The sequence below is a fragment of the Adelges cooleyi genome, unplaced genomic scaffold, assembly GCF_023614345.1.
Source record: "Adelges cooleyi isolate 19-005CV unplaced genomic scaffold, UGA_ACOO_1.1 ACOO_flye_CR_arks_rails_tigmint_CR_PRNA_9, whole genome shotgun sequence".
In the NCBI taxonomy this organism is placed as follows: Eukaryota; Metazoa; Arthropoda; class Insecta; order Hemiptera; family Adelgidae; genus Adelges; species Adelges cooleyi.
Genome location: NW_026096579.1, coordinates 4,362,029 through 4,388,889, shown reverse-complemented (window position 1 = coordinate 4,388,889; position 26,861 = coordinate 4,362,029). Strand labels below are relative to the sequence as shown.

The 26,861-nt window shown below is 29.1% G+C and overlaps 4 protein-coding genes across 5 annotated transcripts; 2 read left to right on the top strand and 2 right to left on the bottom strand.

The window, feature by feature from the left end:
• The first annotated feature begins 148 nt into the window (after positions 1-148).
• LOC126846714 (serine/arginine-rich splicing factor 1) lies at positions 149-3,359 on the top strand. 2 transcript variants are annotated; one of them, XM_050586490.1, is made up of 5 exons: positions 149-287; positions 380-568; positions 2,076-2,293; positions 2,374-2,546; positions 3,174-3,359. In XM_050586490.1, exons 2-5 carry the CDS (start codon positions 408-410, stop codon positions 3,357-3,359), a joined length of 738 nt encoding a protein of 245 aa, XP_050442447.1. In that variant the 5' UTR covers positions 149-287; positions 380-407. The 2 variants fall into 2 exon arrangements, with proteins under 2 accessions (XP_050442447.1, XP_050442448.1); XM_050586491.1 differs by lacking the exon at positions 149-287 and having other exon boundaries at positions 294-568.
• Positions 3,360-8,579: 5,220 nt separating this feature from the next.
• LOC126846711 (phenoloxidase 2-like) lies at positions 8,580-13,158 on the top strand. Its single transcript, XM_050586487.1, has 12 exons — positions 8,580-8,691; positions 8,823-9,012; positions 10,038-10,261; positions 10,828-11,030; positions 11,104-11,254; positions 11,322-11,423; positions 11,552-11,716; positions 11,778-11,906; positions 11,970-12,158; positions 12,279-12,414; positions 12,485-12,720; positions 12,804-13,158. The coding sequence occupies exons 1-12, from the start codon at positions 8,581-8,583 to the stop codon at positions 13,110-13,112; spliced, it is 2,145 nt and encodes a 714-aa protein (XP_050442444.1). The 5' UTR covers position 8,580; the 3' UTR covers positions 13,113-13,158.
• Positions 13,159-13,634: 476 nt separating this feature from the next.
• LOC126846715 (transcription factor MafK) lies at positions 13,635-15,536 on the bottom strand. Its single transcript, XM_050586492.1, has 3 exons — positions 15,328-15,536; positions 15,087-15,256; positions 13,635-14,797 (listed from the first exon to the last, which is right to left on the bottom strand). The coding sequence occupies exons 1-3, from the start codon at positions 15,358-15,360 to the stop codon at positions 14,599-14,601; spliced, it is 402 nt and encodes a 133-aa protein (XP_050442449.1). The 5' UTR covers positions 15,361-15,536; the 3' UTR covers positions 13,635-14,598.
• Positions 15,537-18,195: 2,659 nt separating this feature from the next.
• LOC126846859 (choline transporter-like protein 1) lies at positions 18,196-26,840 on the bottom strand. Its single transcript, XM_050586680.1, has 15 exons — positions 26,600-26,840; positions 23,350-23,409; positions 23,174-23,257; positions 22,966-23,111; positions 22,640-22,732; positions 22,425-22,515; positions 21,832-21,895; positions 21,560-21,668; positions 21,375-21,477; positions 21,184-21,303; positions 20,639-21,128; positions 20,396-20,562; positions 19,622-19,714; positions 19,461-19,553; positions 18,196-18,720 (listed from the first exon to the last, which is right to left on the bottom strand). Exons 2-15 carry the CDS (start codon positions 23,401-23,403, stop codon positions 18,664-18,666), a joined length of 1,764 nt encoding a protein of 587 aa, XP_050442637.1. The 5' UTR covers positions 23,404-23,409; positions 26,600-26,840; the 3' UTR covers positions 18,196-18,663.
• Positions 26,841-26,861: the final 21 nt, after the last annotated feature.

Sequence of the window (26,861 nt, the reverse complement as noted above, 5' to 3'; positions counted from 1 at the left end):
ACGGATAAAAATTATTAATTACCAATTGGTAATTAAAAGTTCATGACATCGATGTTTGAAACACGATTGGCGATAGATTATGAACTACATAATATTTATCATGTATAAATCGATTTTTTCACGCACATTATAAACTATGAAAAATCGTACCGATAGTTTGTCGATTGTTTAATATTTGGCTAGTAAATTTGCTGTTGTACCAATCATCGTCCTGCCTTTTTTATCTCGTTAAGTTTTTCGGTGTTTCCGATTTCTCTGAAATCACGACTTCCATTGCGTTGAAAATTGTACGTTTTCAAATTTCACTATCTTTTGTAGTTGTAGATAGATAATTAACTATAAATAATAAAAATAACAAATCTGTTGATTTAATTTTCAGTTTAACGTAGTGCATAACAAAATATAATATGTCGGGCAATGACTGTAGAATATACGTAGGAAATCTGCCACCGGATATACGGTCAAAAGACATTCAAGATTTGTTTTATAAGTTCGGCAAAGTGTTGTTTGTCGATTTGAAAAACCAAAGAGGACCCCCTTTTGCATTTGTCGAATTCGATGATCCAAGGTACGATATGCTTTGTATTATCTTGTTGATTGTTACTTATAGCTTATTTAAATACTAGTATTTTAAAGAACAGAATTGTATACTAATTATTATCAAATTAATTAATAATGCATTTTATAATTATATATTAATAAATTAAACGTCTTAGTTTATCTGATATTATAAAAAAGTATACTTTAAAAAATGGCTTGTTGCTAAGTACAGGGTGCGGCGTGGAAATAATTATTTTTTTAAATAAGCAGGACACCAATTATTGAAATAAAAAGTATTTAATGTCATTAGAAACATGGGAACTTACTTTACAGGACACCCTTTTTTATGTAATTTTTGTTTAACCATCGTATAGTGTTATTTATGCTTATTATGAATCTGAAGTCGGAAATTGGCGGACTCTCTAGTTCAAAAGTTACAGCTACTTGAACTTGAGAATTGTCGTTGCTCAAGACGACTATGGCCTCCGCGGTGCGCCACCATCCAGTTGCAGCAAAAGTTGTGACAGTAGCGACACAATAGCTCAATTTATGATAATATCACTTACTATGAGAAATTTAGTCTTTATTATATTTTATAGAATTTATAGTCTTTTATATAATTTGTTGGTGTACAGTATGGCCACATTGATGGCTTACCTCATCAAAAAGGAACAACAAAATCTAACCTAATACTGCTCTGGAAGCGTTGAACGACCTAAAAATATCAAACCTAGCCTTTCTGACCGAATATTCAAAATAAATTTTAAAAATTTGGCTAAGGCTATTATATAACTGTTCGGGAGCTAATGTAATTGATTTCTTTTATTTAGTTTTAATTAAGTAAACCTATAACTACATAAAGCAACTCTATGACAGATGGGGGCTTACGCCCCCAAAACCCCAGAAAGAAAATTAGATTACCTAAAGGAAATAAAAAAGGTAACCTGATACCGCTCTAGGTCAGCAACCTAACAAAACCAAACCTAGCTTTTTGACCAACCCATTAGTTAAATGATCACTAACATGAAACAACTGCTGTGTTTTTCAATCACAATTAGCGTTGTCTACCGTGCAGCTGAAAATTATAAGGTGCACCACGGAGACCTAATTACATAATTATTAGAAAAAATACATTTTTCTATTTAAATTTTTGTGTTTAAATTTACATCACTCGTATACAATTACCACCAACCCTATGTAGTATACGAAAATAGGAACTAATTCCGTAGGTTTCCCAATTTTCATTAAAAATTGGGGATACCTTGTCATCATTTATTTGGCCCAATGCAGATTCTGTCATCCATTTGTCATTTAACTATACAACAAGGTCCATCTATTGATAAAGGTAAACCTTCATAAAATTGGTTAACATTTCCGTGCACAGCACTGTTTATTTGTATATTGTCAAATCATTGACGACAATTAAGTATGTAAATGGTTTTAAATATTTGTATTTAAATCTTTACTCATAATCATAAGTTACATAGTTAAATAATTCAAATTTAATTATTTTTTTGTCATTGTGCAATTTTTAGAGATGCTGAAGATGCCGTTCATGCTAGAGATGGATATGACTATGATGGATACAGATTAAGAGTGGAATTTCCACGGGGTAATGGGCCACACAGAGGTGGTGGTAGTGGAGGTGGCGGAAGTGGAGGTGGCGGTTACAGTAGAGGAGGTGCCAGTGGAGGAGGCGGAAGAACTAGAGGACCACCAGCAAGACGCTCCCAGTATAGAGTATTAGTTACTGGTAAGTATTTCATTTCAAGTATAGTATTTTTAATATAATTATATATTATTTAATACAATGTTATACATTTTTGTGTATAGGATTGCCACCATCGGGTAGTTGGCAAGACTTAAAAGACCACATGCGAGAAGCCGGAGATGTTTGCTATGCTGATGTTTATAAAGATGGATCTGGTGTTGTAGAATTTTTACGTTATGATGACATGAAATATGCAGTTCGTAAATTGGATGATACAAGATTCAGATCACATGAGGTTTGTTATTAAAATGTGTGAAGTATAAACTTGTCAATTTTTAATGTTATGTTTTATTATTGTTATAATTCTTGAAAGATTTTATAAATAAAAGGATTGGCCATCCTGTTAAAAAACGACAGTATGTAGCGTATATTCAAGCCGGAGAAATGTTTGTTGGATATATACTAGCATACATACATTGACCCTACTTCAGTGCACACTGTAGGCGCTACTATTTTGATCAATAGGTTGACCAATTTAATTATTATAAAATCAATATGTTAATTAAATCAGTCCCTCACAATAAAATACATTTTTAAAAAAACATTAGGCAAGGCCTTTGGCTAATGCCTACTCTGCCTACTCCTTATGATGCACATTAGATGGTAAGATTAAGTTATGTTAGGTTAGAATAGGTTAAGTATTCTTTTTTGCTGAAATTTCAAACTATTTACAGAGACTTACTTCTAAGACAGAGTACTTACAACTATGTTGAAGTGACTTTGTATCTCCGATGGCTTTTGCAAAATTTCTTAAATATCAGTAAAAACTGAACACAGTTATTTATATTATGAACAATTTTAAACAAAATTTAAATCTATATTAGCTTAAACATATTCATATGCATTTTCTATCATTGAATAGGGTGAAGTATCCTATATTCGCGTTAAGGATGATTATGGTGGTGGAAGTAGCCATCGTAGTCGAGATTACAGCCGAAGCCGGAGTCGTTCCAATAGTTACTCTCCACGAGATCGTGCTTCACCGACCTATTCACCAGTGCACAAAAGTCGCAGTTATTCAAGATCCCGATCCCGATCCCGTTCATAATATTGAGGACCAAATGGTAAAGCATGAAACAATTCTATATTGACCCTCATTCCATTACTCTAGTGTTTAATTATTATTATTATTATTTTTATTTGAAACATATTTTCACAACATTTAATACGAGGGTTAAGATAAGTTACTTGTGTTTTTTTTTGTCAATTTTTATTACTTTAATATTGTAGCTGATTATAAACTGGACTTGGACATTTGAAACAATAAAGGACTCATAGCATTAATATACAAAGGATATATAATTAAATTGTATTTGCCACCTTTTTGTCGACTGAACTGGAAACCACACACATATTAAAAATATACAGATTATGTATAAAAAAAAGATTCATGGATAACAAATGGATCTTAAAGAACTGTAACTATTTAGTAATTGTATAAATTGTGTGTATCTGTTTGTTTGTTTTATGTTAATCACGAAAAATAACAATAAAAGTTCACCATAGAGGAATTTTTAACTCGAATATGTGAGTTCATAACACAGATTATAATGTATATATCTGGACTCTCTTATGGAACTCAAAAATCAGAGGATATTTATTAATTAGGGACTTGCACGTTGGAAATATGGATAATATATCAACTAATAATTGAAAGCACACTATAAATTGGACATTTACCTCAGGATTCTCTACTAAAAGCTAAAGGAAACTTCAAGTCTTCGAGAATATATTACATCATTACTTTTATAGGAGATACATAAAATATATTTTAGGATTGACATTTTTTGGAACCTTCAAAAATTGGAATATACTTGCAAACTGACTTCTGGACTTCTCCCGCTTAGGAAATATAACTCGGGGAACCTATACTACTTAAATGGATTTTCAAAACATATAAATTAAAGGATCAAAATTGGATTATGCTGGACATATTTTGATTACAAACAAATCATTTTGAATACCTGCCTTATTCATGAAATTGGATTGTAGGACAAAATGGACAATAACGGAATTAATTTATAACTGATACTGGAAGGATAATGTACACACTGGATATGCATTTTTTGAAAGAATACAGCAGTAAAAGAAATATTAAGGGGGTTAGTGTTAAACTCAAATTGCTATATCCTTGTTCATTATTATGCTTTTTTATTATTAACGCCATGTATTTAGTAGAGAAATCATAATATGTAAAAATTATTCTTATTTCTAATTAAAAAGATATATTACCCATAATACCACATAAGTATACTATTTACAGTTCGATGATTTGACGACAATTTAATTTTTCAATTCATAACAGATTAATTTTTACATTTATTTTCAAAATTAGTTTCTAGTATTGTCTTATGTGTTTTTCAAACAATAAAGGAAATAGCCTGTTACCTTTGTGCTGGTACTTTGGTACCTAAGTAAACATGAGTGTGATTAAGTACATGAATAGTATTTAAGTAAAATATTTCTGTACAAAAATATGTTATTGTACAAAATGAAATGTACATAATACATAATACTCAACTCTTTTGCAGAGTTCAAAAGCACTAATTAAGATATTAAATGAAAGGAACTTATCTAAATGATATGATGTATATAATTTAAAAATGGGGATTCTTTTTTTTTATTTAAAGTATTTTTTTCTATAATCTTTTTAATTGAAAATGTTAGTATATTTTGGAACTTAGTTTTATAAACAATATATATTATTATAATTGGTTAATAATTATTTTTCTTAGCAATTCAATTGTAAGTGATCTTTAAAAATTGAGTTACTTTATATTCATAAATATGGCTTATGTATACTTGCTGTTTAGGTATTGATAATTTTACTCATAGAATAAAACATTTACTAAAACTATTAACTAATGCTAATTATTAGTTTTGAAGAGTATTATACTTATTATATTATTGTTGAATATATGTATTTATATATATTTATTAATTTTATATTTTACATAAATTTCATTTCCTACTATAACTAAAGTAAATTATCATTTACATAGTGAGATTATAAAAAGTCAATAATTCAGATGTGATTTATTTATTTGAGCCATAATGTGCTTAACAAGTGTGCCGAATATGGTTCTCTTATGAAGCCTTAGTAATTACTGGTATATATTGTTAGAACACTGAATAGTATAATACAAATAGTACAAATATTAACTCTTGACAAAATTAAATTTCTATTGGTCAACTTTAATTAGTATAATAAAAAAATAATAGTTAACACAAAGTACAGTTTTATGTTGATTCTTAGTAGATTTTATAAGTAAAATTATTCTATTATAACAAAAACAAAAAATGTACAAGTAAAATAGGTTTCTAGATGACTGGGCGTGATACTTAATGATAATTATTACATAAAATATTAAAATAATATTTTCAAAATATTGATAAAATATATGAGAAGAAAATAAAAAATATTTTATTTAGTTTATCACAATGTTTTAAAATATTTTGAAAACATTTAGAAAATATATTTAAAAAACTGATTTATAATATTTGTTGTAGTATGTTTTGAAAATGTTTTCATTATATTTTTTTTGGAGACTAAATATTTTCAAGACATTTTAACAATATTTTTAAAAAAACATTTACAATAAAACTTAATTCAAATATTTTTAAAATGCTATGTGGGTTATTGTACAAACAAGAAAGGCCAGGTAGGACAAGTTCACACATACTTGAAAACTAAGAGTATCCTATTTACATTTACAACACAACTGTATTTTTTATATAGCTGTTCTCACATCCCAATTCTCAACAATAATACATTAATTATTTACTAAATTTGTTAACAGTACTTAATTACTATTATTTTATAGCTAAATTTTTTTGTGAAACATTAGTGTAGTTGATTTTAATGTAGATGTTTTATTATATTTTACATAATTATAAACCTTATTAACAGTACATTTTGCATTAATCAAATTTAAATTTTGACAACGATGTTGTCATCTTGAGCTTTAAACACAGACATTATTTATTGTATTATTAAATATGTGTTTACTTAAAGTTAAATTTATTGTAGATAGTGTTTTGGATTGAATAAATTAAATAGCTCTACATATCTATTTTATCTATTATGTATTAAATAATGTGCTTTGTCAAATTGCACATTACACATATACTGTCATGGTTAAAAAATAATAATCTATAAAGTAATAGCAAAATTAATTTTTTTGCCATTTTATTTTAAAAACATAAGCCGTGAAACAATTACTTCTTAAAAACAGCTAAACTTCAAAGCTTATAAAATGTATAAAACAAGTTTCCTTTTATAGAAATGTATAGTTTATATCAGTAACTAAAGTAGTATTAACAGAACTCGTATTTGATTAATTTAGAAGTATATGGTTTTTCTACTAATAATTTTAAAAAAAACGGTACTAGCCTAAGTTCTTAGTCCTAGCGGCTTAAGTAATCAAACTTATTTTGGCAAAAATTGACACGAGCTTTTCTAGATATAAATACATTTAGAAATTACACATTGTACAATTACACAACAACTTTTATTTTTAAAGTATTTTTTTCTCTCAAACGAGAATGGGATAAGGTTGTTAATGGATGTTTAGCCATGTGAAATTAACAAATAGGAAGCAATTTTATTAATCCTCGTTTGGCGGTATGTCCCCCACAAAGGTCTATGTCAAATAACATTATAATATTCGGAATGCAGTCATTAAATAATTTCACGTGTTTAAGATTTCCCAACTTTAATACTGTATTGTGAATATATAATTTCAAAAATAATTTAAATGTAATTTTCAAGCCTCTATAAAAATAATTTAGATTTAGAGTTTTGTCATTGTGCCTCTTTTTCCTGAACGTGTGTCGTATACCTTATAGTTGTTTAATACAATGTACTTAAATTAGTGCATATGTATAATCTGCAAAAACTAAATAATTGTTAATTAGGAAAAATGGTAAACGGAAACTAATAAATAAATTTAAAATAATTAATAAATAATAAATTTTAATTTTTCTCACTAGAAACTGTCTTGTTTTTATTTTAATTAAATATATATTAACGTAACCATATATGTATTATACGTACTCTTATACTCTTTAATAATAATCTAAATTCAACTGTTATAATTTTATACACTTTTATGTCTTATGATATATTATTATATCCAAAAAAATGTGTTACCAGTGGACATGACTGTAAAACTATAGTATAACTCATACGCCGATGACGTAATTTGTCTAATCCCAGTATTAGAAAAATGTATTGAACATTTTTGTTCCAGAAATACTTTTCTTTTTTAAGTAAACGCGCTCAAATTTGAAGAAAAAAAATGTAAAATAAAGTATCGATAAGACTGCGTTTCTCTATTCTGTGAAACATAATATTGTTTTATGTTCCATCTCTAAACGGTCTACTATAAAATACGCATTTCGATAAATTAAACCATCCAATAATTCATATATCCTGAATCCGATCGCCTAGTACAAATCTATAAATTTACTTCTTGTGGTTTCCTGTTGCAACTAGCACACTTTAGTTATGCCACCGTGTAATCTAATCTCTAAGCAACCACTAAACACTACATTGTGTTCGTTGGACCATTTTTCGTCTTTCACACGGTTTTATCGCTCAATATTAAAAAAAAAAAAAGTTTGCGGTTAAAGCTTTTGTATATAAATATGTTTGCTCGGAATAGCAAATCATTCGATGCGTATATTGTCGTCGCCAGTGTTTGATTAATGTCAAGTCGATCTATAGTTATTTTATTTCTGCCGTTATTATAACTGTCAAAAGTTAAAACTGTTTTTAAATATATAATATACTAACTACTGGTAAGGACTGTTATTGTTTTAATTATTTGTATTAAACAATTTATGTTTATATTTAAAAAATACAGCTTATTAAATTGTGATCTTTGCGAATACAATTGTTTGTTCTGTTCGTGTAACTTGGAGTGTATGCCGTAACATAGGTTCTACTAGTTATATTTGTATCATTTTTTTAGTTTTTTTCTAAAAACTATTTTTAAGGCATTAGTTTTTTTTTTAATTATATTTATAACCTAACTTAGAAAATACATATTTTTTTAAACCTTACGTGTACGTGTATTTTTCTCTTCTTTCCACTCCAAAAGTATTATTTAATTATAATATGTGTAATCGATAATATGTATTTTTCATAAGTTAAAAAAACTAACTAATCTTTTTATTATTTAATTATTTACAACTAGAACTAGCGAAATATAAAAAAAAAAAAAAGACTAGAAAAACATGTGTTAAATATTTTTTTTAGAATCACCATGACGGCGTCCAAAGACAATCTCGCGTATCTCTTTGACCGCCCGACGGAACCCCTGTTCATTGGCAAGGGCGAGGATAATGTCGTTTTCGATATTCCCGAGGATTATTTGGTACGCTATTTACTCAGAAATGTTGCATATTATTCATGTACAAATATTAACCTTTACAACCGTGTAATTCATCATCAAGCAACAGACCGACATATTATGCACATGTTTGTATATTTTGTTTCTCTGTTTAGACCGACCGGTACAAACCGGTGGCGGCTGACTTGCAGACCCGCTTTCCCGGCTCCAAAACCGTTGCGGTCAAGAAACTAGACAAACTCCCCGACTTGTCCCTACCCCTGTCTCTCGACAAGCACAGGCCGTTCACCCTGTTCAACCCGCACCACCGCACGGTGGCCAGCAGGCTCGTCACCGTTTTAATGGGTAGGTAAACCTGCCAAACTCGTTACAGTTAACTAACGTGTATACGAACGCTGTAGGCGTTAATAGGAGACGGGTAATATTGAATTTCGTGTCCTATAAATATTAAATCATAATAAAATACTTTTAATAGAAGTGGAGACATTTATAGTTTTATGATTACATAAATGATACATCATTACACACCTACAGCCTTAATAATTAATTGGTAAATTAAATACAATGGCGCCAGCATGTGAAAATTCAAGAGGAGCGCCTACGATTTTGCGATTTTGGCATATGATTTTCTTTTTACTCGCAGAAAGAAAGGAAGTTTTCCCTCTTGCCCCTTGCTGTGGGCGCCCTTGGTTAAATACATTTAACTGGAGGTGGAATGCGTATCATTTAGTTCTGATTTTTTAAGTCACATATTCGGTCGTAAAAGAATATTTATAAGTGCCTTATACATTTACTTATTATGCCCTAGGTATTAAATTTGATGTTACTAAACTGAAATTGAACTTTTCTCTAACGGATTTACAATTTAATAGTGTCGGTTATTATGTTTTATCGCAATCGTAAACATTACTTGTACATAACAAAACATTTTTTTTATTTTGAATATTCAATCAGCTCATAAAACATTTTGGGTTTTGATCGACTTGCTTGCTCCGTTGTGTATGGCGATTTTAAATACTACTATTCTAAGGTAGGTACATACTAAGTTTCTATTATGGTGTTCCTCGGAAGCGTGTCCATGCACAGTATAATATAGTCAAGTTTGGAGCGGCCTTTAAAATGGTTCTCACTTTTCTCTTTCATTCTAAGGTCGGTAAAATTTATGTTCATGATTTTTTTAAGAATAAGGTCCTAGAAAAAGGCAGTTTACTATTTATGTATAAACAGCATTATGCTTTTGGTGATTATGCGATCATTTTGTAGGACTATATGTAATTAATATATCACACTATAGGTATTATTGTCATCGATGTATTTCATTGTACTTTAATTTTCAACTTGATTTTGAAATTAAGATATTATTTTTATAGAGGCCCGAACAACTGACGAACTAATGTCCTTGGCCGTTTACTGTCGCGACCGGATGAATCCGTTTTTGTTCGTCTATGCCATGTCTGTAGTCATGATTCATAAGCCAGAAACGCGCACCATACAACTGCCTTCGCACGCTGAAATGTTTCCCAGTCTCTATATGGACTCTTCTATTTTCAGCCGTGCCAGAGAAGAAGCATCCACCGTTTCGCCTGGCTCTAGGGTAGGTGATGATATGTCAATCTTCCAGCGAGACTACCTCTTTATGCTTGAAGTTCGATATTAAAAGTCATTATGGTAACTGATTATATTTTGAGTTATGAGAAATCGGAGGAAACCGGGAAAGACTTGCCCAAGTCTGAAAGATATAAGAATGTGTTGTGTGATTGATTGATATAATATGTTGCAGTATGACATAATATGACCTTGTTAGTTGTTGGGCCTTGTGAAGAGTACTAAAATACACTGTACTATGGTAGTTTGCGAGTTCCTGCACCATATAGCAGGAATTTGCTGGGTTAGTTGAATATATATAAAGCTGAGGTAAAATTAAAAAAAGGTCATTCCTTTGATCGTTTTTCGATTTTGTATTTTGATCCGCTATAGCTTCGCGAAAAATGTTCAGTAATTTTAGAACTACCATATTTTTACACAATAAATCACCAATTACAATGCAAACGAGGTTGAAATGTGCTTTGTATTCTGTCCGGGCAGATGACTAACGATTAAATAGCCTTATTATACCTTACAATAGTGAAAGAATGTTTTTTTTTTTAATAACATAAATAGATAGCCGTGGAAATACCGCAAGATTACACGGCGTCGGATTTGGACATCGAACATAGGATAGGGTACTTCCGAGAAGACATCGGCATTAATCTTCATCATTGGCATTGGCATTTGGTGTATCCATTTGAAGGACCCCGTAGTATAGTGGAAAAAGACAGGCGGGGAGAACTTTTTTACTATATGCATCAACAGATATTGGCCAGGTAAACCTTTAGAAATTAACGGTTTTTCACTGACCATTTTTTCTAAAAACTAGGTACTCGTTGGCGATTTCAGGTACAATTTAGAGCGTTTCAGTAATCGCATGAGCAGAGTGACACCTTTGATGAACTGGAACGAACCTATTTCGGAAGGCTACTTTCCAAAATTGGACACCTTGGTAGGCAACCGTGTATGGCCACCAAGAAGCGCCAATACCAAATTAACGGTAATTTAAGACATCCTTTTGGTAGTGAACGTACTTACTAAGATAGATTATGATTTTATTTGTATAGAATGTGCAGAGACAAAGTGATCAAGTCACATTCAACATTGAAGACTTGGAACGTTGGAGAGATCGATTGTTCTTAGCCATACATTCTGGTTTTGTCATAAATGTAATAATAAATAATATTTTCCTTTATCAATCTGCTGAATCCTATTATAAATATATAGGCATTACCTATTAATCATTTATATACCATGTACTCACGTTTATATTATAATATTATAATGTTTACAACAGACAAGAGGTCAACAAGAAAGGTTAACTGAGACTAACGGCATCGATATCCTCGGTAACTTGATCGAGGCTAGTTTACTGAGTATTAATCCGACCCTGTATGGATCCCTTCACAACAATGGCCATTTAGCTATTGCCTATGTTCACGATCCTGATAACCGCTACTTGGTAAATATGCTATAATTTGCTTTTGATACCCAAGTGTATTATTATTTCGGTTGTTATTCAGGAACATTTTGGTGTTATGGGAGATGCCACTACAGCAATGCGTGATCCGATATTTTACCGTTGGCACTCCTACATTGATTACATTTTTCAAGAATTCAAAGCTACTATTCCTAGATACACTATTCAAAATGTAAGAAACTTGCTACATTTCTTCTTTTTACATTTTATTTTTATATAAAAAATACTATTGTAGCTGACCTTTGAGACCGTTAGAGTGCAAAGTATTGAAGTTACCGCTCCAGGAATACCTCGGAATGAATTTGCAACATTTTGGCAGCAGAGCGATGTAGATTTATCTCGAGGTCTTGATTTTATACCACGTGGTTCTGTCTATGCTCGTTTTACTCATTTACAGCATGCTCCATTCTCTTATAAAATAATAGTATGTATTAAATGAATTTTAATTATAAATAATATAGCATTCAACTCAAATATGAGTAATTTAATAAAATAATAATAGCCCACTAAAATTATATTATATATTTTTTTTTTTTAATTTCAGGTAGAAAATAATGGTGACCAACGAATGGGGACAGTCCGTATATTTATTGCTCCAAAATACGATGAAAGAGGACTACCATTTTTGTTTAGAGATCAAAGACATCTTTTTGTCGAACTCGATAAATTTAGTACTCAACGTAAGTCGTTCAAAAAAAAAATATATAAGTTTGTTATTTTTTTTTATGTATTATTTTTTGTTTTTTACAGTGAGAAGAGGAAGAAACGAAATTGAAAGACGTTCAACTGAATCCTCTGTGACAATACCCTTTGAAACAACTTACCGAAACTTGGATGCTAATAGACCTGCTGTGGGTACTAGTGGAGAAGCAGCGTTTAATTTTTGTGGATGTGGATGGCCTCAAAATATGCTAATTGCAAAAGGAACACCAGAAGGTTTACCTTGTCAACTGTTTGTAATGGTTTCCAATGGTACAAACGATCAAGTCAGTGAAATGACACCATACTTATTATTTATTATATACTTGGCTATTTGCACTTTACTTTAACCAATGCAATTTGTTGTTAGGTGGAGAACTCTCAAGGGGAGGCTACTTGTGATGATGCTTCTAGCTACTGTGGTGTTCGAAATGCGCGATATCCAGATGCTAGAGCAATGGGATATCCTTTTGATCGACCACCAAGGGATGGTGTTGTTACATTACAACAATTTCTTACGCCCAATATGACCGTTCAGGATGTAACTATTAGATTCACGGATCGTGTAGTTGCTTCATTACAATCTTCTGGAGCTGTTACTAGACCGAATTCTAACAGACCACAACAAACAACAAGTACAGGGACTGGAAATAATCGTCCAACAACTGGAAGAAATTGACAGACTTAAATATTTTATAATATAATACAAATATATATATATATATATATATATATTAATAGTTAATCTTAAAGAATAACGGAACAAATATATTTAGTGTACTAAAAAAAATATTCTTCACATATTACTCACTTAATTGATTATATTAAAAAAAAAAAATGTATTTATTATTTATAACTAAATTATGAATAATTTGATTAATTATTGATGGATACATTTGATTTAATAAAACTCAATAATCATTAATGGGTTGTCTGATTGTAAATTATTTATGTTTTTAGTGAAGTGATTATATATATATATATATATATCTTAAGCCTTAATCTGATATTGATTTATTACAATCACGAATAGTTAATTATAAAAAAATGGTCCTTTTATGTCCATAGGCAAGGTAAAATAATTACAAAATTTGGTGTTATGCTTAAAAATGTAGCAGGAAAGTTACTAGCCTAAGAATAATTCTGAATGACCTTCGTAATGCAAATTTATATTATCTAGTAGAATAGGTATATTGACTACTGAATATTAAATATTTTCATGTAGCTAATATTAGTAAAAATAATTTTATTGCAGCTGTGTAATAAGCATAATAATAGCTACAATATTAATATTATAATAAACACATTCCCATATATTATAGCTTAAAATTATAAATAATTAAATCCGATTTAAGTATACCATTAGATTTGGATACATTTTGTGTAAATGAGTTAAACCATAGATTAAATTTACATAGAAAATTCAGGAGCCTACGAGAAACAGCACACGTTATAACAAAAATAAACACAACAAAACACGGTTTTCCTTCAAATTGGGTTGCCAAAAAAGCTTATGATGTGGTCTATCTATGTATTTTTGATCTAAAGTTAAATAAACTATAACTCGTTTATAATTGTAAAATCATTTTGTAAGAATCAGAACAATAGTATGTATAAAAATATTTTTTTAATGTTTGAATAAAAATATAGCATTCATACACAATTATTAATTCGTAAGTTTAAACATAGGTCTAATAAAGAACAGGTACAAAATATGATATTTTATTAAAACTAAAAATTATAAATATCTAGTGAAAAATGTTAAATAGCTTTCTTTAAATTTTACTATTTATTATAGCTATTTTTCTAACTGAATTTGTATAGTTGTGAAAACTCATGCATAACTTCTTTTTACAATTTATAGTTCGCTAATTAAAAATAATTAAACCATTCCCATTATTTTACTTGTTTAATTAATCACCATAAAATAAATATGCCAACAACCCGTAGTTAGGAAATTTGAATTAGTATCATCTTTTATAGTATTTATACACAGGTCATAATGCTCTCGTTAGAAATTTAAGGAGAATATGCCATACATTTCTACATATAATTAAAATTAAAGTTTAACTTAAAACATTAAAATACTGATTGGCCCTATAATTATTACATAAATGTCATATAATGTATAATAAAATATAAAAAAGGAATCAAATTTTGTTATCTCATAAAGATTGAAGTTCTAAAGGCAACATTACTTTGCTGGCTGCAGCAAATCTTTTTAACATTTCAAATTGTCTAACTGTATTTTCAACTTCCGACCGTATCATATTGTTAGAATGTTGAAGGTCATCAAGCTCTTGATACTCCTGTGATTTTTCAGTTTCCAGTTCATCTTTTTGTTCAATTCTCTTAATACGACAGCTGCAAACAATTATAAATTAAGTAGTTAAAATATCAGTGTATTTAGCGCTCGCCGCTCACTGTTGCTAGTTCAACACTCAGTCACAGGCGTTCCATTTGCCAGACGAGAAATCGTCTGGTAAAAAGGAACCATCATCTTATCCGACGACAGACTGATGACCCCCCCCCCCCGATAGCGAATATGTCTAGAAACCATCTCACGATAGCAGCGTTGGGCCTTCAAGTTGGGCCCGTTAAGCTACATGATGATTATATTAGTTACGTAGATGGTCATTGCGTGATAATTTACCTTGCTGCATAGCCACGGTTTTTTAAAGTTCTCCGTCGTTGTTTCATGCGTACTATCTGATCTCTAGTCAAACCACGCATTTTTAGTTGGCGATTTAAATCCCTAACTGATATTGTTACTAGTTCATCGTCGCTTATATCCAAGACAGGACTTGGTGACAATGGAGGAGGCTACAATGTAATTCACGGATATGATTAAAATCTACATTTTTATTTAGTGTTAATTATTATGATTTATTTACCAAATATTCTCTTTTAAGCGGAGACATGCTCATTAAAAAGGATGTTCTTGTTCTTCAAAAATTAGATAACTATAATATAAATGTAACAACAGTCAATAGAACAACTAAAATGGCTTTCTTATTTGTTTTAGTATAGTCATGCCTGCACAATAGTTAAAATTCATGATTCATCGGCCTTCCATCAATCAAACTCCTCTCAGTTGCTCCCATCTCCCATTATCAATTATTATCAAATAACAAAGTTAATTCAATGAGATTGTAAGTAATGATATAAGTTATCAAAGACATTGTAAGTAACTATTATTCACATAGACGGAGCATCCGGGCGGGTAGTACGACGTGCACGGCTATTGGTCGTATATACATACACATACACGTATGCTAATATGCGTACATGAACTAATACGCGCATAACTCATGAGCACATTGCTTAGTGACGTCACCGAGTGCCGCCGTCAGCGCAGTCACATCGGCTCGCTGGAACTACATGTATGCATCAAGTAGTATGAAGTCTTTTGTAATATTTAAATTTTAACAACCGACAACTGTTGTCTGTTAACGTTAAATTGTCAACAGTCAAAAATAAATAATAATACATCCATGAACATTTATATTTGTATGGTGAATTGTTATTTATAACTTATACTTAAAATTCAATTGGTTTTCAGGTAACGAATTAAACTTGTCGCGGATATAACATTTCTTGTAGTTTATCCACTTTTCGAAATATTTTATTACATCGAATAACCTTTAAAATTGTATTCACAATGGCTTTAAACCAAGAAAATAATCATTTAAGTAACGAAGAATTAGTAAACCGTTTGAATCAAGCTGAAAATTCATATAAGGTATTTGGATTTTCTCACATTATTATTATTGGATCCGTGACAGACACCATGGATTCCTCGTTGCGTAAATGTATCGACAGCATGTATCGTAAAACCAAAGTTCACAGTCGGCGTGATGGAGAAGCTGAAAACTATCGTCAACTACTTTGTAAACTGTATTTGACTTATTTCGAACGAGGTCTGAGTGCCATTAGCTTATTGGAACCCAAATTAGCTCAAGTTTTAAAAGTTAATGTGGAAAAACCTATTCAAAATACAGAAGAAAAATTAATTAAATTAAAAGAAATGGTATCTGAGAAAACCAAGCGAGTTCAAAGCTTGATAGTATTACAAAATCGTTTAAAAACAGATACAGTGTTAGCGGAGTGGGTCATATTTAAAGTGGAACCTATCGTACACAATGCTGAAAAAGATCTAGCTGGTATGGAATGTATATCACAAAATGCTATTATGACAGTTTTAAATAGCTTACACCGAATGAAAAATGCTTTTCAATCTTTAGAAATCAATTAATATGGACCTATTTTTTTATACTTTTTTATTTAAACTTGTATATAATGTAATTTATGTTTTAAATGGAAATAAAACTCAATTCTTCCATCACCTAATGTTTTTTTCTTACATATTATTTAGCATTAAAAATTTATTTAATAATATATTTGATTAGTTTTTAGTCGTTGCCAAGCTTAAAAAGTCGCAAGCATTATGAAAAATAACGATAACAATATAATGAAAAAAATAATATTAAAATCAAATTTAGAGTACAACCTTAAAATTTAGGTAATGAGTAAAAAATTAATTACCTACACATGTTTTGTAATGTTATCCAGTTTATTCTGTCACAACTACTACCTTCAACCAACAAAAATATCAAACCCATAATACAATTTCAGATAAAAATTGTTTTAAAAGTAAATTACATCATTGTACTCATAAAACAAAGCAATAGCTTTTTTGCTCCACTAAATTTGGTATAGTTCAATTATTTAAATAGTTAAATGGAGATTAATTTGTTGAACATTTTAACTGGACAATAACCAATTTTGTATAATACTTTCAAAGTTTTAAATTTAGATGGGAAGTGGAGTGCGGTAGAGTAATGCGCTCAGATAAAAAATATATAAACTTAGCAGACACGCATACTTTAGCAGCACTGTTAAATGGTAACGATCTGTTGCTAGTGCTGTTGATGGTTTAGCGTTAGCAACAGACTGAGAATGTTTGCTTATTGTTTATAACCACAAATATTTCTTAAGTTTTTTCTAAATTATTCTCAATTTAAAAAGTTAATAAATATATCCGTTCTCATTTAAGTTTCAAAAGTCGATAGGTAGCTCTCAAGAAAAAAGATAAGACTTGAATTTATTATAATATAATATTATAAAAGAACATACCTAAACTAAAGAATCTTCAAGAAGTAAAACTACAAAATAGTAATTATCTTGGGAGAAAATGAGTTTTTATCCTTATTGAAGAACCCTGTCAACTATTTTAACACTCAATTCAGATCATTATAGTTATATAATTAACGTTCAAGAAGTACATCAACAAGAACAAGACATTATACTTGAAATATTATAAACTATAGATATTTATTTAATATAACATCATATTATTATGCACAACCGAATGATGGCAAATGTATTGTTTTAACTTATAGGCGTAATTTTATAAATAATATAAAATACATTTATTTAAATCATAAAATATTTTTTCAAATAAAAAAAGTAATAATAGTGATATTGTCAATAGATTCAATACAATATATTTTTTAATCAATAATAAAACATCAAGTATGAAAACAAATAATATATATATATGTAAAATACACAACTAACCTATTTTACATATTGTACATTTTCCTTTTTTTTTTAAATATTTAAACTTAAAATATAAATAATAAATACTACCGTTTCGATAAAGCAATGTTATTATAATAATGTATACAATTGTTCATCGAAATATTTTTGTTTACAAAAAAATTCCATTTTTTAAACTTAAAACTAACATAAACGTAGGGTTATATATATTTCGCTTCATTATTAAAATTACACTGTGAAAACTAATAAAGTTTTTTTAATTTAATTGTAATATTTCATTTATGTTGGCATTTTTAAAAATCAAAAATGTATATTATTATAAATTATAATAGCATGATATTTAACATAATAGTTTTGGCTTCTTTTGAAAATATCCTGATTCTAAGACTTATGCAGTAACTTAAGCATACATAACATAATATAGTAGAGGAATAGTATGTAAAAAAATATAATACTATTTTATCCTTCAATAGGCATGTATAAAATAAAAATAAAAACTTTAATAATAACTAGCAATACATAGTAATAAAATAAATAGTAGTAGTAAATAAATAGTAGTAAAACATTACATTTCTTTCAGTGGTTCAATTTGGATATATTTGATTTCATTTAATATTTTTGTGAATATACTTAATCTATACGTATAACTAGTTGTGTGTACTTTAGTTTCAAGATTCGGCGCCATCTCCAATTCTTAACACTTTTTGGCTATTCTCAACAAATTCCTATTGAATGAGAAACAAAAATAAATTAAAAACGACTTGGTAAAATAAATTACAGTAGAAATTCATTAAAAAAAATTATACTCATTATTCTGTCAGGTCTGCTTTTAACAATAGAAATATTAAGCCCTATTATAAAGTTAAAAACTAAAAAAAACCACAATGACCCAATTTAAAACATTAAAATCTAAACAAATATTATATTAAAGCATACCTAAGTAGTTGTGTAAAAACTGTTTCTTGTAATAAATTAAAAACAAAAAAAAATTTTTCTTTATTATTTAATTACTTATGGTAAATAAATAAATTGTTTTTATTATCATTATACATGTTGTATGGACATGTATTATACATGACTGCTAATAGCAAAAAAAAAAGTAAGTCATTTTATCATCATAATTTGTATGTCTATTAAGTTACTCACAAAATGTGTAAACATTTATTTCAATTCTGGGTTAAACTACGGTTATTATTAAAATCATTATACCTAATACTTTTGTTCTAAGAAAAACGAGTTTAAAAAAAAATGTAGACTTTTTTCTGTTACTATTGGTATATTTTTCCACCTACAGACTGCTAAATCATTTAGCAAAAACTATTAATTAAAAGTTCATTTTTGCCAGTTCATTGAATGTATTTAAAAATAATTTCTACTGTAATTTAAAAATGTTAACAATCCGATGATGAGAAGTTCTTCATAGTTTATAATTAATATAATACAAAATATAAAGTCAACTATTTACCATTAGCTCTTTGCTCATGTAATACTCCTGGTTCACACCATCATTTAGGTTGCAGTCTTCACAGAAACACATGAATACTGTATCTATGACCATCTAAAAATTGTTTAAAAAATTATTTAGTTTTTTTATTTAGATAAAGTATTCGAAATATTATAGCTTACTTCATAGACTGATATAAAACAATGCGCCACGAAATAAGCAAAAATACCAGCAACTGCGAGAGGAGCCCATAAATGGATAATACCTGGTTTGGTCTAAATAAAAATAAAAATATATAAATCATTTGATTGAATTCATAAAAAAAATTTTTTTTAAAAAAAGAGTACTATTGGTTGGGCCCTTGTATATTATATTTGCATGAGTTGAGTAGCGAAAACTGTATAGTATATAAATTGCATAAATATAGAAAAAGGTCTACCAAAAATTGGGCCTGCCTGATTTTGTCCGGTATCCCAGTGGGCCTATCCGCCCACTATACTATTATATGTTTAAATCAATAAAATGGTGAAAAAAAAAGGTATAAAACATTTGACAAAATGGTTGCTTTATCCAAAAAATATGATTTATACCAGTATTAAAGTGCTTAAATCAAAAAATTAATTTATTTAAAAAAAACATTTTTTTACAGAATTCCACTGATGGAGCCATTAAGTTCCACCTTGGTGTCCATAAAGGTGTCAACTACATGTCAACTGACCCAACAAAAAGGGTCGTATCTCGTGTTTTACATGTTATAACATGTATCCAAATCTTCAAACTGATATGTTAAAAACAGAATAAGAATTTAAATTTGAATGTTTGTTTGGTTTATCCTAAAAAGTTGCAAAATACGAGATACGACCTTTTTTGTTGGGGCAGTCGATGTGTGTACTTGAATTGAAATTGTAGCCACAAAAAAAAATATGACAATGATACATTTCTTAAATAATACCAACCTCAAGCATTCTGAAACCTAATAATACAGTCGATGTAACAACCAAAACTTTTCCCAAAAACAGTACAAAATCGCCAACAGAGTTAATAGCAGAAACTCGCAGCACATTTGAAGTTATCATTTTAAATGCTTGTTGTCCAGAACTACAGAAATTATCACCATAAATAGCTAAAAAAAAATTGAATCAAATAACAACAATACTAAAAAGTTTTAATCAAGTCAGTTTATTTTTCCTATGACTAACCAATTTCTATGTAAGCATTTCTCGTCAAGTATTGTAAAAAGGTTTGGATGTGGTGACAACAACATTTAAATGCTTTGTAGACCATTTTAGCAGCTTCAGAATCTGACTTTTTCACGGTATCTTCAAAAGCATTTATAATTGCTCTGATTACTTGAATAATAGTTATAATAAATGATCCCAAGGCTACTGAGCCCAAATGGTTCTTAAACAAATAACCAATCGATGTGGTTATTGGGGAAGACATATTGTTCTTATTTCTGGTAAAAAACCACGTAGCAACAGCTCCGGCAATGATCATATGCTGACAACCAATTATAAATTCAATGACCCACAGTAAGACAATTAAATTATAAACCCTCGCAAATTTCATTAGCTGATCCTTTTTGTAGTAAACATTGTGATTTTCTTGGAAAGCAGGGAATCCTGATGCTTGAATTAGTACAGCAAAGTAGCTCCATAAAAATATTGCGGCGACGAGAAACAAAAATGTCTAAAAAAATATATGAGTCAAGAATAATATTTTTCTGTTTTTATTAAAAACATACCACCATCGGTTGCATAAGTAAAAGAGGCATGCTTTGTATAGCTTTGCCAGCTTCTCTAAAAAGCTGCACAACAAGAGCAATGCGGTCTCTCATAGCGACAATGATGAGCAAAATAACTACCTACAAAAAATTAAAAACAACAAGTTTTAGGGTTAACACACTTAACATTACATTTTTTTAAAATAACATACTGAAGAAATTGTAGCGATTATGGCAAATGTAAAATAGGTGTTTACATCATTCTGAGCAACCTGATCTTTAATTTCCAAATTTGACTTTTGTTTCCATGTTATCCTGCATAAATTAATACATATGAATAACATTTTAAACACAATTCTAAACTATAAAATTTAATGTAATTAAAACTAATTATTACCATAAGAAAATAGATGTGGCAAAACTTATTAAAACAACACTAATAAGTACAAACCAAACAACTAAGCCGGCAACAAATCTGATTAAAAACACAATGATAAGTGTGAAGACTGAAAAAAAATATACAAATAATTATATTATTTGAAAAAATGAAATTGATCTTTTAAAACTAATAACTGTGAGTTCTTATGTACCAACATATGACCATAAGACAAAATATAAAGTTAATTATAAATTATTTGTATTCATACATAGTAATTTTAATGGACATACCAAATGCAAATATACAAAGATAAATTATATCCCATTTGGTATGTTGCAAATCTTGAGTAACTTCCTAAAAAATAAAAATAAAACAACTTTATAAATTAACCCTTCACTGCATAATGTTCCATACATGGAACAATAGTATTTATTGTTTATATCTGCTCATGCTATACATCTTTGTAGGCACAATGTTCCATAATGTTCCAAATTCTTTAATTAGCGTTTTCCATGAAACCAAAATTAAAAAAAAAAAATGTATTTTTATTTTTTTAAGTAGTATTAAGTACATTTATAGCATATGATTAAAAAAAGGGTTAATACAAAATTTAGTTTAGGCTATAAATTAAATCTGGCCTCGAAAACAATAAATCATAGTATAAATAATACCCATTATGATTAATTTTCAGTAAAAATTAAGGCTAGATTTTTACTGTTGACAAAATCAAGTTTGTATAATAAATTTGTAACAATATATCATTCTATTAATTGTTTCGGAACAAAATTAAGTGTATTATGAACAACACAAAACTATAATTTTTTTCCAGAATGCTCTATTAGATACTTCTGGTTCACTATTTTAATTATATCCTGATACTTACAGTGAAAAGACTGCCAACAACAGTATTTGATATAATATTGTCTATTACTGTATCATTTCCTTTAGGTATACATCTATGCAAGAATTCTTGGCTAAAATTTAAAAAAAAATCAAAAAGCTAATTTAAATAAAAAGATTGTTTTTAATTATTAAGAAGAAAAGGACAATTATTATAAATATATACAACTAATGACCGAGTATGTATATTATACTTACAATCCTGGTAAAACTGAACAATTTGCCACACATTCTCGTTTAACATGTTTTAAATCAGCAACTTTATAGATTGGAGCATCGATTTTTAGGAATCTAAAATTAACATTAAACAAATTGTCATAAATAGTCTTAAAAACAATAAAATGCATATTTTTTTTTTTTAGTACTGGCATTAACGTGTATCATTTTATCTATTTAGCTTTGTTAATTAACAATATCTTCTTCACTTAATTATGTATACTTAATATTTTTAATCTGGTACTTTTCTATAACAATTAATTTGTAACTAGTAGCTAAAAAAAAATGAAAAATAATACTAAACATACGGTTTATCAGTCATATCGTGTCCAGTACAAAATTTTGAATCTTCAGCCTTTTTATTTTTGAATCCACAAATGTCACCACACTCATCAAATCCATAGAAAAGTCGGTTGATATCGCCATGTAATGTACAATATACAACTAGTCCAAACTAAAAAAAATGATTTAATAATCATAGTAGCAATTAAGCTAAACCATTTTGTAACTACTTACCAAAGACAAGAGAACAGCTATAAAGAGTACCAAAAATGAACAATCAGTACATGATCTACCTTTAACAGGCCCTTTGAAGTTAGCCTATAAAATAAAATAATATGTATTACATATGTATGTATATATAACGAAAAAAATATGAAACAGTTAACTATAAAACATTTTAACATAGGTACCTTGGAATCTGGAGATGGTTCTACTCTTTCTGGAGAACTAAAGCAGTCTCCCATTTTGCGCTAAAACAAAATAATTTTTTTCAAATATTTTCATGACAAAATACATATATTATTATAGGTTATTAAACAGAAAATGTACTTATATTTTACAAAATTATGTTTTATAAATTACCACCTTATACTTGTGTAAATTACTGAATATATACATAGGTAAATATATACATATTTTATTCTGGTTTAAAATATATTATGATCACCAGTTATTATATTACTATAGCTAATGAGGATCATATTTTTCTAAATAAAAATATACTCTATGTTTAGACTGAAAATCAATCAACTTATTGTATACATTTAACAACTGTTTGTCAAATTTAAATATCTTTTCAAAAGTGATATTCCTTTTTTTTTTTTTTAAATATTTTTTATGTTTTGATACAAAGTAAGAGGATAAGGGAGAGTTAAGTATAGTTTAGTGCCACTAGGTTTTACACTAATATTTTATTAAATTCTCCATCAATTATTATGAACTTTGATTGGATACCTAACATTTCAACTCCTTTGTCTATTCCTCAGACTGGTTGCGAGGTTTGTGAAAGTTGTCCCATAACTTTGGTTATTATTTGGGTTTTGGGCATTATTATATCTCGGCATCTCGCAGAAACCACGCGATTGCAATATCAAAAAAGTCTACTTTTTCTGATTTTTTATTTAAAAAAATTGATTTACGTTGTTTTTATACAGTGATGTCTTCTAATAATTATTGTATTTATTTTATTCTCAAATGAAATACTGTTAAGTTAGGTTAGATAAGATAAGGGTAAATAAGGTTATTTTCAATAGTCAATAGTCAAGACTCACGAGTTACGTCGTATCTTACAGATATACAGGCTATATATAGTAATATTTATACAAGTACCTAAATGTATGATGAATATGTTCAATTGCTATTTGCTTAAGGTTCATTCATACATAATATGCTGTTCAAGTTTTGTTTACTTATATATTCCAAAACTTGAAGTTGATTACAAGTAATTAAAAAGTTAATCATGTATCCCACAGATACTGGGCGACAACCGATGTTATACCAAATGACGGGATTATTGCTGAGTTAATATAACACTCTTTGATACTCCACAATTTATAAAGAGAAACTTCCAAATAAGAAATTATTTGCCTGGCAGTTTCTATAAAGATAAAAAGTGTAAAATGTGATGCTAAGGATAGGAATGTGGGCAGTGGGATATAAAAACGGTTGTACTTTCATAATTATTTCAAAAATTGTATAAATATACATTATATTAATACGTATAACATTAATTTAATTTACGTAGATGGGTTATATGTCTAGTTATAAATATTTCACAAATTAATAGAGTACAGTGTTCACTGTTTAGGACTAGGACTTGGCTAGTAAACGCGCTCATTTTAAAACGAAAAATATCCTGGCATTGAAGGTTATGGCCAAGGAGGCGGTCGCATGTGAGAGGTTCGTAGAAAATAGTATGATATATTATTTTCTTAAACGTACTATGTTTAAAAAAATAAATTTATTACATGACCACCCGTATCTCATAAGTCATAATGGTAAAGCCGCTCAACTCAACACGCTGCACGTGCGATTTTCATAATAGATAACATAAAACATTGCCGGGCAAGAAATTAAAAAAACTGTTGCTATGAAAGGAAATCGAAAAGAGAGAAGAACGTTAGTGTATTCAATGCACTGTGTATACTTTGTGTACTTGTTTTTTATAGTCAAAGGAATGGTAATTGCTGGTGCCACGCATGCGCAGAACAGGGAATGGGACATTTGTATTATAAACCAATTTCACAGGTTCTATATAGTAACAACATTAAGCGGCGGATTTTCGGACAGGACGCAGGCGACATGATAGTAATGACATAAGGCGTAAATAATAATTGAGGGGATGGAAAACGATAATTGACGTTTTTTCTTTTATTTTACTGAACTTATGAAAATTACTTTATAATAATAAGCAAATAATTTCTAAGAAACGGAAAATATTTAAATCGGTCCGCCACCGATATCATTTGAATGGTTAGCCAGCGGTCATTCATTTTTAAATTTTGTAATCGGTAGCGAAAATAAAAACTGATTAAGGAGAGAATAAAAAAAGTGCCATGTACTAAAAAAATTGTACTTTGAAGACACAAAAGCGTCCCAATAATAAGTTAATTTGGAAGATAGTAAACTAAAACAGAAAAGTTAATAGGAACGTCCGAGTTTTCGGACAAATTTCGACGGCAGAAATTATAAAAATTAAAAATGAATAGTGAATTAATTCTCAGTTACAGTCCATGAGTTTTTCTTTGTCAACGGTCATAAACGAAATTTATCTACATGGTTATAAAAATTAAACCGGATACCAATTCTCGAATCACGATAACGGGTTTTAACTTTGACGCAACAGCTAGAGCAGGGTTCTAAAATCAAAATACAAATATAGTATAATATGAGGATAACGAAAAAAAAAACATTTATCTTGGCTATTTGTAGACAATCAATGTTTCAATAGTGTATGAATGCTACAAATTGTCGTTGAATCATAAACCCTTATCTAAGCGGCTTGGCATAACAAAAAAAAAACGCTACATAACAAAAAAAAAATTAGACAAAATTACAATACATATTCATAACTAGATGACGTTTTTAGTGTATACTATTTAATTTGCCTATTCTGACGACAGACGAAAATATTTATTGTAACTCTATGGTAGAATTAGACCGAGTGAATTCTATTAAAAATTCCAACTTCAAACGTCAGAATTTACATTTCAGAAAACAAATAGTCATTTTAATGCATTTATTTGCTAGTAGTAAATAAAACTTTTTTTTGGCACTTCAGTAGCACCGTATATATTCAGAAAGCAAACTAGAAAAATTGTGTAAATTTGTAAAAAAAAATAGCCGTATAATAGATTAAAAAATATACTACGGATAGCCTACACTGTGTAACTACCGGCAATACTTTTTAACCCGTATTTTTGAATTTCATTGTGAAATGGGTAAGGGCGTGGTCGATTTATACTATTAATATTATTTATAGCCATATAATAAAATTTATGAACAAATTTATGAACAAATTTAAATTATAAATAAAAAAAAAAATAACCGTTAAATACGGTTATATAAACAATTTCGGGTATATTATTATGAACAATGATGAATGATACCACATTGTTTTTTTTTCTATGATACTAATTACTATTACTGATAATGACTCACTGGTGTGATAGATCAACAGTTTGTAGCGATTGATGCGCAACTAAACCAATTCACCGGGGAAAACGGACACTCGGCGGTTTCTATTAGAACCCGAAACGGAAGCGACGTACGTGAACACACCAAACTGGCTGAGAATGAGACTGAATAGTGAATTTAGTGAAATGTGAATAGAAACGCTGCGAGTGTGTTAAGCCGCGGCGTGGCGTCGATGAGCCCGGGCGGCAACATAATCTTTCCGGGCAGCGGCGGCGCACACGTTTGC

Bases quoted from the DNA above. Each gene is read 5' to 3' on its own strand.
- LOC126846714 (XM_050586490.1), top strand. From the start codon at position 408: ATGTCGGGCAATGACTGTAGAATATACGTAGGAAATCTGCCACCGGAT. The intron at 569-2,075 runs GTACGATATGCT...TGCAATTTTTAG, and splicing joins GTCGAATTCGATGATCCAAG to AGATGCTGAAGATGCCGTTC. The intron at 2,547-3,173 runs GTTTGTTATTAA...ATCATTGAATAG, and splicing joins CAAGATTCAGATCACATGAG to GGTGAAGTATCCTATATTCG.
- LOC126846711 (XM_050586487.1), top strand. From the start codon at position 8,581: ATGACGGCGTCCAAAGACAATCTCGCGTATCTCTTTGACCGCCCGACG. The intron at 9,013-10,037 runs GTAGGTAAACCT...TTATTTTTATAG, and splicing joins GCTCGTCACCGTTTTAATGG to AGGCCCGAACAACTGACGAA. The intron at 11,717-11,777 runs GTAAATATGCTA...GTTGTTATTCAG, and splicing joins ATCCTGATAACCGCTACTTG to GAACATTTTGGTGTTATGGG.
- LOC126846715 (XM_050586492.1), bottom strand. From the start codon at position 15,360: ATGAGCATGTCTCCGCTTAAAAGAGAATATTTG. The intron at 15,257-15,327 runs GTAAATAAATCA...ATTACATTGTAG, and splicing joins CGCTTAAAAGAGAATATTTG to CCTCCTCCATTGTCACCAAG. The intron at 14,798-15,086 runs GTAAATTATCAC...AATTGTTTGCAG, and splicing joins AACCGTGGCTATGCAGCAAG to CTGTCGTATTAAGAGAATTG.
- LOC126846859 (XM_050586680.1), bottom strand. From the start codon at position 23,403: ATGGGAGACTGCTTTAGTTCTCCAGAAAGAGTAGAACCATCTCCAGAT. The intron at 23,112-23,173 runs GTAAGTAGTTAC...CATTTTTTTTAG, and splicing joins TAGCTGTTCTCTTGTCTTTG to TTTGGACTAGTTGTATATTG. The intron at 22,516-22,639 runs GTAAGTATAATA...TTTAAATTTTAG, and splicing joins TGTTCAGTTTTACCAGGATT to CCAAGAATTCTTGCATAGAT.